General features: G+C 36.8%; 1 protein-coding gene across 1 annotated transcript; it reads left to right on the top strand.

Moving 5' to 3' along the window:
• The first annotated feature begins 9,605 nt into the window (after positions 1–9,605).
• Positions 9,606–10,787, top strand: LOC132619806 (uncharacterized). Its single transcript, XM_060334593.1, has 2 exons — positions 9,606–10,217; positions 10,365–10,787. Exons 1-2 carry the CDS (start codon positions 9,606–9,608, stop codon positions 10,785–10,787), a joined length of 1,035 nt encoding a protein of 344 aa, XP_060190576.1.
• Positions 10,788–11,716: the final 929 nt, after the last annotated feature.

The following is an 11,716-nucleotide window of genomic DNA, read 5'->3' as shown; positions in this document are numbered from 1 at the left end:
AGGTTCCTTTAGAGATTTTGGAGAGAGAAATACCTTCTCCACATGTTGACCCGAGCAAACCGGGAAGAAGGCGGACAAAAAGGAGGCATGGAATCGGGGAATCATTTCCAACGAGGAAAAATAAATGCACAGTTGGACACAAAAAACTACATGCCCAGACCGAAGTGCTCCATAGTTGTTAATCTTGTACTGTCTTGTAATAATAATTACTGTTGTTGGTGTTTGTGACATTCTTATGTTGTAATGGAAAATTCTGTTGTTTGTGTTTGTGAACTTGGTTTATATGATATGTTGATCTTGGTCAAATCACAAATGTATGTTTGGTTGTTAATAAATTGCTGAACAGTTTTCAACAAGTAATAAATCTGTTGCAACAGCTCTGTAACATGTTGGATTTTTCCCAACAAGTAACCGTCAATGTTGCAGCAACTGGTTTGTTTTTTAATATATCACAACAAATGGGAGGATATGTTGCACCAATCATTTATCTGTTGGACTTTATCCAACAAGTGACATGACTGGTTGCAATTAACAAATCAGGAATTAAGTTACTTGTTGGGTTTTTCCAACAAGTGACGTGACTTGTTACAACAACTAGGTAACTTGCTGTGTTTTATCCAATAAGTGATATGACTCGTTCAATAGCAATGTTACTTGCTTGAACAGATACTGCAATTGCTGCAACAGATACTACAATTGTTGCAACAGCTATGATATGATTCACCTATATTTAGTGATCAACAATGGGAATAAATGATATTTAGTATTAAAAAAAGGAAGTCAATGGTATTTAGTGATCAATATTAATTCTCCCTACTAACATCCTTAATGGATTAGATAGTAATTTCATGGATTAGATGAGCAATTCTAAGTGTATTCTTCCTAAATCGAGTGATCATTAGAGTGATTTGATGTGAAGTACTTCATTCAACCGTATTTAATTCTAAACAAAGTAAATCAATGATATTTAGTGATCAATATATATACTTAATAAATATGATGGTATTTTGAGTAAGGACAGATGATTAACTAAGTCATTGTGCACTAAATCAAGTGTATCATTAGAGTAATTGTATGCGAACTACTTGATTCACCCATATTTAGTGTTGAACAAAGGAAATCAATGGTATTTAGTGATCAATACATATACTTAATCAATTTGATGGTATTTTGAGTCAGGACAGATGATCAACTAAGTCATTGTGCACTAAATCGAGTGTATCATTAGAGTAATTTGATGCGAACTACTTGATTCACCCATATTTAGTGTTAAACAAAGGAAAACAATGGTATTTAGTGATCAATATATATAATTAACCAATTTGATGGTATTTTGAGTCAGGACAGATGATCAACTAAGTCATTATGCACTAAATCGGGTGATCATTAGAGTGATTTGATGTGAAGTACTTTATTGAACCATATTTAGTGATAAACAAAGTTAATCAATATTTAAACAAAGGAAATCAATGGTATTTAGCAATCAATATATATACTTAATCAATTTGATAGTATTTTGAGTCAGGACAGATGATAAACTAAGTCATTGTGCACTAAATCGAGTGTATCATTAGAGTAATTTGATGCGAACTACTTGATTCACCCATATTTAGTGTTAAACAAAGGAAATCAATGGTATTTAGTGATCAGTATATATTCTTAATCAATTTGATGGTATTTTGAGTCAGGACAGATGATCAACTAAGTCATTGTGCACTAAATCGAGTGTATTATTAGAGTAATTTGATGCGAACTACTTGATTCACCCATATTTAGTGTTAAACAAAGGAAATCAATGGTATTTAGTGATCAATATATACACACTTAATCAATTTGATGGTATTTTGAGTCAGGACAAATGATCAACTAAGTCATTGTGCACTAAAACAAGTGATCATTAGAGTAATTTGATGCGAACTACTTGATTCATCTATATTTAGTGTTAAACAAAGGAAATCAATGGTATTTAGAGATCAACAAAGGGATTTGATGAGATTTAGTGATCAATATCGTGAATATGTTGCAACAATTTAGGATCTGTTGCAACAGATGAGATACCTACTGCAACATATAAGTAAGTTGTTACAATAACCCCAGCAGCTAGCTCAATATGTTGCAACAGATTTCTCATCTGTTGCGATAGTTTTTTTAGTTGTTGCAACAATTTAAGCAATTGGTTGATTCTTTCAAACAAGGGGAGTAATCTGTTGCAACAACTAAGTAACTTCTTTAAACAACTGATCCATCGGTTAAAACAGATTAGTAACTTGGTGCAACATCTTCAACAACTGTATGATTTGTTGCAACAGCTGATACATCTGTTGCAACAGATTACTCGGCTGTTGCAATAATTAACTCAGTTGTTTGATTTTTATCCAACAGTTGCAGAAGCTGTTGCAACAAGCTACTCAGTTGTTTGATTTTTATCCAATAGTTGCAGAATCTGTTGCAACAAGCTACTCACTCAGTTGTTTGAAACTACTGAAACAACTTAAATACATAATGAATATTATAGTTATATTGAACACCTAACACACATACACACACACGCATATATATATATATATATATATATATATATATATATATATATATATATATATATATATATATATATATATATATATATATATATATATATGTATATATATATAACCGAAATAAATAAGTTCATAAACATCATTCACAAATAACATAAAGGACAAACAAAAAACAGAAATTGTTCAATAGCCACCTTGGCTCCAAATACCACAACTTAAGTAAGAATTTGTTAAACAGCCACCTCAGGGCTCCAACACTTTATCAATCACACCCACTGCCCACTTCCATTGCATCCTCGCCACTGTGTTGTCGCACAATAGAGCTTCGAACTTCGTCTTGCTAGTGCAGGTAGGCAAGTGCTCAATAAAAGCAAGTGAATACAAACCGCATGCCCTGTAAGTGTCATTGCAAGGGAGATTCTGCTTCCGCACAAATTCCCATGGTTCGTTGAGTAGCTTTTCAGGCAAGTGTTCAAACATGCGACTCTCCTTTAATAACTTCGGCCATAATTCAATAACTGGCTGGATGTGATAGAAGAACTCTTCATCTTGGAAAAATGGGAGGTTGCAATCATAAACATTTATCACTCCCTCCTTAATCATGAACTGGAGGTGACAAAATGTATGACATTTATGTTCATGATAGTAAGCACTGTTTTTTCACCTACCCACTCGCGACCACCTGGGTCTGGTTTAGTACATCTACAATAAGCGACGACATCATCATCCCATATAAAATCAGCAAGCCTTTGCTTCATTGGCATAGCACCTCAGTTGTGTGCTTTCATCCGTCAACTCTTGGTACCGCTTGAGAATGTTATTGTAAAAGTTGAGATCCAAGATTATATCAGTGGCAGCATAGTGCTTAGGGAAACTGCTTTGCCTCACACGCATTAGGAGCATGATTTCATCTACATACTGCATTAAAAGTATCAAAAAAATTAGTCACTTGTTGCAACACATAGATAACTAGTTGCAACAAATAGATACTAGTTGCAACAAAAAGATAACTTGATACTATTTTATAGCTCAGACAAACAGAAGCTATCTCCAACAACTAAGTGAATTGTTGCAACAAGTAACCTACTTGGTGCAACAAGTAGGCCACTTGTTGCAATAATTCACTTAGTTGTTGGAGAAAGCTTCAGTTTTAGTCTGTTTCATCCAACTGCTGTGAGCAATCTCCAATAACTAAGTGAGTTGTTGCAACAAGTAGGCCACTTGTTGCAACAATTCACTTAGTTGTTGGAGACAAACAAGTAGGCCACTTGTTGCAACAATTCACTTAGTTGTTGGAGACAGCTTCAGTTTTAGTCTGTTTCATCCAACTGTTGTAAGCAATCTCCATCAACTAAGTGAATTATTACAACAAGTGGCCTACTTGTTGCAACAAGTAAGTTACTTGTTGCAACAGCTATATAACTTGCTGCAACTAATTCAACAAAAATAAGACTTATTGCAACAAATTCATGAATTAGTTATCTAAGAGCTTGTTTAGATGGGCTTATTTTAAGCAGCTTATAAGCTAAAAAAAATAAGTTGGGGTAGCCCAACTTATTTTTTTTGGCTTATAAGATGTTTTCAGCTTATAAGCTTCTTTAAATAAGTTAAGTCAAACTGGACCAATTATTTTTTTGAGCTTATTTTGACTTTAAGCTGGCCAGTCAACTACTTAAAAAAGTTAAAAACAGCTTATAAGCAACTTATAAGCCAATCCAAACGGGCTCTAAGTGTTGTTGAAGCTTACACTGCGCAGCCAGTACTCATTCATTCTTGTCATCATCTTGAAGTCTTCAGCATTAAATTCATGCATTGAATACACCGTACCCTTGCTCTTCCTGGCATTGAGGAATCACTACAAAAAAAGGGGTAATTTACGTAGGTTGAAAGTTTCAATTCGCATGGGTTTTAGTCTCCACTAATTGGTTGAGGAGGCTAAAATCCCCGCAAATTGCAACTTCTAACCTCCGCAAATTACCAATTTTTTTGTAGTGAATCTTTCAATTTTTTTTATGGACATCTACCCTTTTTAGCACTGTTTGCCCAAACATCATTAACTGCAAAAGGAGTATCAATTGCCTTCTGGGGTGTAGCAGATTTCCTTGACCTAATATCAGCAAGTGCCTTGGAAAGTTTCTTTGCCCCTCCTGCGAATCCCAATAAGAGTATAGGGTGAGGTAAGCTTCTTTGATGGATTGACACCCCTCTTGGATATCAAACTATGTATACCAGAATTTGTGTCTTTTTGTGCTTGCACCAACTCCTCAACCTTCTTTATCAAATCATCAATTATCTTTATGCAAGAGGTGCATTCACAAGCACATGAAGGCACTTTCGAGGTACCGGCACTAACAGAGAAAAGTATACCACCAAGTCCACCACCACTAACATCACCACCAAATCCACCACCACCAACTTCACCACTAAATCCACCAACATCAACATCATCATCTCTTATTTTTTCTCCGACAATACCTACCACAACTTCATCAACCACAGCATCAACACCCACAACAGCATCACCACCAGCAACAACCCCAACACCACCAGCATCAAACCTAGTTGATTCCCTTGTGATGGTTGTTACTCCAGCCAATTCCTCTTTCAACCTATCAAGCAATCTGTCAGGCATAGATTCTAAGGGTACAAAGGAAACAAGGTATGGCATCTCCAACTCTCTTATTGTCGGGACAAGCCATGAGTACACAACCTACAACAACAAAGAAGATATATTAAAATGGTGCTCATGAAAAGAAAAACCTATTTAAAAGAAGTTGTAACAGGTGTCATATTTGTTGGACAATGTCAAACAGATTAATGTACTTATTGGACAATGTCCAATAGATGAATAACTTGTTGCAACAGATTATGCCACTTGTTCGACATTGTCCAACAGATGAATAACTTGTTGCAACATATTATTGTACATGTTGTAAAAACTAGTTATCTGTTACTGTAACAGATTCAGAAGTTATCAGAGTAGCAAATAATTTGATCTGTTGCAACAAGTGTGATACTTGTTGGACATTTTCCAATAGATGAATAACTTGTTCCAACAGATGGATAACTTGTTGCAACAGATTACAATTCTTGTTGGACAATGTCCAACAGATGCATAATTTGTTGCAACAGATTACCATTCTTGTTAGACAATGTCCAATAGATGCATAACTTGTTGCAACAGATTACCATTCTTATTGAACAATGTCCAACAGATGCATAACTTGTTGCAACAGATTACCATTCTTGTTAGACAATGTCCAACAGATGCATAACTTATTGCAACAAATGCATAGGTTGTTGTAGATTACAAAAGTGTGTTCTAAGGCATACAACATCATTAGGGGGTTTAAAAAGATCAACACTCAATTTTGTGTTGTTCTTGGCAGTCAACCATCTAAGCATCCTTGGAAAACTAACTTCTTTGGAGTAGTCCTTGACTTGATGTCGGAGGTGAGGAATGGCTTCAAATGTCCAAGCCTAGAAAAAAAGATGCCATCAAAAATCAAAATAATGATTGAAATACAAAAAATAAAAAGATAAAACTTTGATGAAAGTTTACCATGAAATCCCAAAGGAAGCCGTACATGTTGATTGTCTTTACATTTGGCTTCACATCTCTCAACAAATACTCAACAGTCAACTTAAAGCTTTCCCCACCCCATGCATAGTTGTTGAATGTATCACGGTCCTGTACAAGTTTTATCAAACCAAGGGGTATGTTAAGATTTGTGTCTTTTGCCCAAAGAACACTGTGGACAAACCAAACTAAGCACAATGACTCCTTGTGCTTTTTTGACAAAGTTTTTTATTCCAAATCTCCAAAAAGTTTTTTATTCCAAATCTCCAATCAAATTCTTCTCTTTGTAGCTCTTTCCAACTAAATTCACCAAAGAGACATCATTCTTAGATTTTCCAATCTTTGCTGTCCGGGATGGCTTTGCTAATGTAACAGTAGGAAGAGGCTCACAAGGATGACATCTCTAGCTGGTAACTATGGAAAACTCCTTCATGCCAAAGCAAACTGGCATGCCACAATAGTTTATCCAAACCTCATCCTCTCTAGTACAAATAATCCTACGCTTTAAAAGCCCATACACCATGGTCATTTGAAACTGTGCACCGGTTTCTTCAGGAAAATCAAAATAAAAACCCAAAGCATCTAGTCTTAAAGAAATCCTCCATCCTCTGCTTTCGAAGTATGCGCCTAAAATTGTCGAAGCCCTTGCCCATTCTTGATTTGACCACAAGATCACAGGTCAAATCATTGTTTTCATTCAACGGCATCCTCACGCCGTACTTGTCAATACTGAAACTCTTAACGACCTCATCTATGAAAGGTCTGTTGGGATCTGTGCCCATACTACTAGAAGAGTCCAAAATATTAGCATTCACACTATTTTCCTTCTTTATTCTTAATTCAGCTAGGGTCGTCGATAAGTGATTTGTATTTTATTCTTCATTATCTTTTCAGTTTCTTCATCATTTTCATCCCCTTCATCTCCTTCATCTACTCCATCTCCTTCATTTCCATCATCAGTTTCTTCATCTTCTTGTTCTTCTTCTCTTTCTTCATTTGTTTCTTCTGCTTCTTGGACATCATCAGTTTGTTCATCTACATTAGAGGTTTCCTAGGTTTCCTCTATTTTTTAGGGTTGTTTGTCTGTTTGACTATCGCTTTCCTCTATATTTACTAATTCAGAAATAGAATTTGCTAAAACAGCAAGCACATCTAATGATGATTGCACCCTAGATTTTTTACTATCTCTATGACCCTCAGTTGAATTCTCTCCTTTTCTTTTGCTTGGAGACATTTTATCTACACACATGAGAAAAACAAGAACAATTTCAATTGATTAGTGCATCATTCAAATTAAACATGGAAAAAGAAGTGCAGAGAAACAAAATATAACAAGTAACAAGATTTTCAAACAACTGAAGAATATGTTACAACAAATGACGTATCTAATGCAATAGGTGATTAAGTTGTTGCAGAAACTAATCAGTTGTTGCAACAGATTCTTCAGTTGTTTGCAGCAGATGCTTCAGCTGTTGGAAAAAATAAAATAGTTGCAACACCTCAGCATCAACATTAGCAACTGTTTTGAATTTTTACAACAGCCTGTGAATATGTTGCAACAACAACACCATCACCAACAACAACAACAATCAGTATTTTATTTAAAATTTTCCTAAACCCTGAACCATAATAGGACAACAACAGAAAATCCATCTACTTCACTATAAACACACAACAACAACAACAACAACAACAACAACCACCTGGATTTTATCCAAATTTTTCCTAAAACCTAAACCAAAGAACAACTGTTGACACCTAATTTTTGACCTCCCGTAATTTATTTCAATCACTCAGAGTTCCCGAATAATAAATAAATGAGCTGAGCATTTTTAAAAGCCTTAAATGATTTTTATAAATTGTCCAGATCAATATTTATTCCCCTTAATTAACAAAAAAGGGATTTTTAGGCATCATAAATTTTATTCAGAGATTTGTGAGCATTTTCATGATATTTTATGAGATTTTGTTAAATTTATTTAAAAAGAAAAAGAGAGATGGAGGAAGGGTTCTTATTTAATTATTTAAAATTAGTTTGCAAATACATCTTTCCTTTTTATTTTATCTTTGAAAGTTTGAATAATTTAAGTAATTAACTATTTAACCTTTTAAACTTCTGATTTTTATATAATCTGCATGATTTGTCAAAATAGGCATAATTGTCCTTAAGTGTTTTAATTAGGCTAATTTATTAATTAAGTGATAATTACTGCAAAATTGATCCTTTTATGAGGATGACGTCGCCATCAAATCCCGGGTAGGTGAGGACCACCTCGAACATTTACGGAGATTCTTTGACAGACTCTGCAAGTATGATTTGAAGTTGAATCCTGCAAAATGTGCATTTGGAGGGCCTGCTGGAAAATTAGTAGGGTTCATAGTCAGTTGTCGAGGTATCGAGTTGGATCCCACTAAGATCAAAGCAATCCAAGAGCTACCACCGCCTAGAACAAGGAAAGAGGTCATGAGCTTCTTAGGAAGGTTGAATTACATCGGACGCTTCATCGCCTAGTCCACAGTGATCATAGAACCAATCCTCAAGCTTCTCAAGGAAGATGCTCCAACCAAATGGACAGAAGACTATCAGAGAACCTTTGACACAGTCAAAAGATACCTATCAAATCCACCTGTCTTGGTCCCGCCAAGGCCAGGAAGTCCTTTGTTGCTATACATGTCAGTATTAGAAAATGCTTTGGATGCATGTTAGCACAAAATGACAAGACAGGCAAGAAGGAGAGAGCCATCTATTACATCAGTAAAAAGTTCACACCTTACGAAAACAGAAACTCTTTGGTGGAAAAGACGTGTTGCGGTCTAACCAGGGTATCTCAGAAGTATATGGTTGCCTACATGACTTATCTGATTTCAGGAATGGATACACTAAGGTACATCTTTTTCCAACCCATGCCGATAGGGAAGCTGGACAAATGGCAAATGCTTTTAAGTGAGTTCGACATCCAGTACGTCGCATAGAAGGCAGTCAAGGGGCAGGCATTGGCAGACCTATTGGCAGGAAGCCCGGTAGATAACAATCCAGTACCTTTGTGGACTTACTTTGCAGATGAAGAAATAATGACTATTGAAGGTAAGGAAGGTGAAGACGAGTCAGGATGGAAAGTGTACTATGATGGAGCAGTCAATTTCAAGGGATCGGGAATCAGAGCCGTCTTGGTTTCAGACTCAGGCCAATATTATCCAGTGGCGGCCAAGTTAAGTTTCAATTGCACTAACAACATGGCTGAATATGAAGACTGTGTCTTGGGTCTACGTTTAGCTTTTGACATGGTTTGAAAGATTTTCAGGTAATTGGCAACTCGGATTTGCTAATCCATCAAGTTCGAGGAGAGTGGGCTACCAAAAATGAAAAGATCATACCATACGTTGGACTTGTGCAAAGATTGGCAGATCGTTTCCGAGAAGTCAAGTTCAAACATATACCAAGAACTCAAAATGAATTTGCCTATGCATTGGAAACAATAGCATCCATGATCCAGCATCCCGACAGTAGATACATTGATCCAGTCAAAATTGAAATTAAAGATCAGCCAGTCCACTATGCTTTTGTAGAAGCTGAGACTGATGGAAAACCTTGGTATATTGACATTAAAATGCTCTTAGAGGAAGGAGAATATCCCGAAGGAATCACCTTAAATCAGAAGAGGACTATCAAGAAATTAGCAAATGGCTTCTCCCCCAACAAGAATGTCTTATACAAAAGAACTCCAGATTTGGTATTGCTTAGGCGTGTTGATTCTGAAGCTACAAAATTGATTGAAGAGGTGCATACTGGAACCTGCGGGCCTCACATGAATGGGTTCGTACTAGCAAAGAAAAGTTTAAGAACAGGTTATTACTGGATGACCATGGAAAATGACTGTAGCAAATTTGTACAGAAGTGCCACAAGTGTCAGATTCATGGAGACTTGATAAAAGTCCCTCCGACAAAACTAAATGCTATAACATCACCTTGGCCATTTGCCGCTTGGGGCATGGATGTCATAGGACCAATTGAGCCAGCTGTGTCGAACAAAAATTGCTTCATCTTGGTCACTATAGACTACTTCACCAAGTGGGTGGAAGCAACATTTTATTCATCGGTGATAAAGAAAGTGGTCACGGACTTTGTGCGCAACAACATCATATGCCGATTTGGTATCCCAGAATCAATCATAACAGACAACGGGGCTAACTTGAATAGCCACTTGATGAGAGACACGTGTGCGCAATTTCGGATCACCCACCAGAATTCAATCGCATATCAATCACAAATGAATGGGGCTGTAGAAGATGCCAACAAAAACATCCAGAAAATCCTCCGAAAGATGATTGATAACTACAAAGCCTGGAATGAACAACTGCCTTATGCATTGCTGGGATACCGCACTACGGCCAGGACTTCGACTGGAGCCACCCCATACCTATTAGTATATGGCACTGAAGCAGTGATACCAGCCAAGGTAGAAATCCCTTCACTTCGGATAATACATGAAGCTGAGTTGGACGATGCAGAGTGGATCCGTAAAAGATATGAGCAACTCGCTCTGATAGATGAAAAGAGGATGATTGCAGTTTGCCATGGTCAACTGTACCAGCGAAGAATGGCGCGTGCTTTCAACAAATGTGTAAGAACTATGGTGTTTCAAATCGGGGAATTGGTACTCAAGTGAATATTCCCCAGTCAAGAAGAATACAAAGGAATATTCGCACCGAACTGGCAAGGGCCCTATATGGTACGACAAGTGCTATCAGGAGGAGTTGTTGTACTTGCTGAAATGGATGATCAAGAGTGGCCAAAAACGATAAATTCAGATGCAATCAAAAGATACTACGTGTGAAGAAAAGACAGTTATGAGGATTCAGAGTTTCCATATTTTAGGTTTTCTTTAGTTGTATTCCCATTACGTGTAATTTTGCATTTCTTCTTAGAAAACCAAATCCAAAATATTATGTACGAACTACGCAAGGACCTAATTCCCTATACTTATAAAGGGATACGCAGGCGCATTTCCAAGCTCGGTCATGTCACGACCCGGCTGGGAGCCGTGACGGGTACCCGGGGCTAGCCACCGAGCACAACTCGTTCTACTACTCACCTTACCCATTTAATGTTCTTTTATCAATTCATGCTTAGGACATATGAAAATCATCTTTTCATTTGGGAAAATAAAAATACTTTTGTATACATAAGCCTCTCGGCCATCAAAATAATACATACATATACATAACAGCCTCTCGCGAGACCATCTAACCGACACTACGCATCTACGAGCCTCTACTGACATACTATAGATGTAGACGGAATAAGACTCCGTCATGCCCAAAATATATATATGTACCAAAAGAATAATCATAAGCACCTCCGAACAATGGAGTGATTTCAATCAGCTGACAGCTCCTAAGAATCCGAATCGAGCTCACCTCCCTGTCTACCTGTGGGCATGAACACAGCGTCCAAAGAAACCGAACGTCAGTACAAATGTTGTACTGAGTATGAGAGGCATGAACAATAACAACACATCAAGAAAATAAAAGGAGCATCAAGTATGGAGCAACTGTACCTGGCTAGGAATCGTATGAAAAGTAATGCATGTTGACT

The sequence above is a fragment of the Lycium barbarum genome, chromosome 11, assembly GCF_019175385.1.
Source record: "Lycium barbarum isolate Lr01 chromosome 11, ASM1917538v2, whole genome shotgun sequence".
NCBI lineage: Eukaryota > Viridiplantae > Streptophyta > Magnoliopsida > Solanales > Solanaceae > Lycium > Lycium barbarum.
This window is presented reverse-complemented; position numbering and strand designations above follow the sequence as displayed.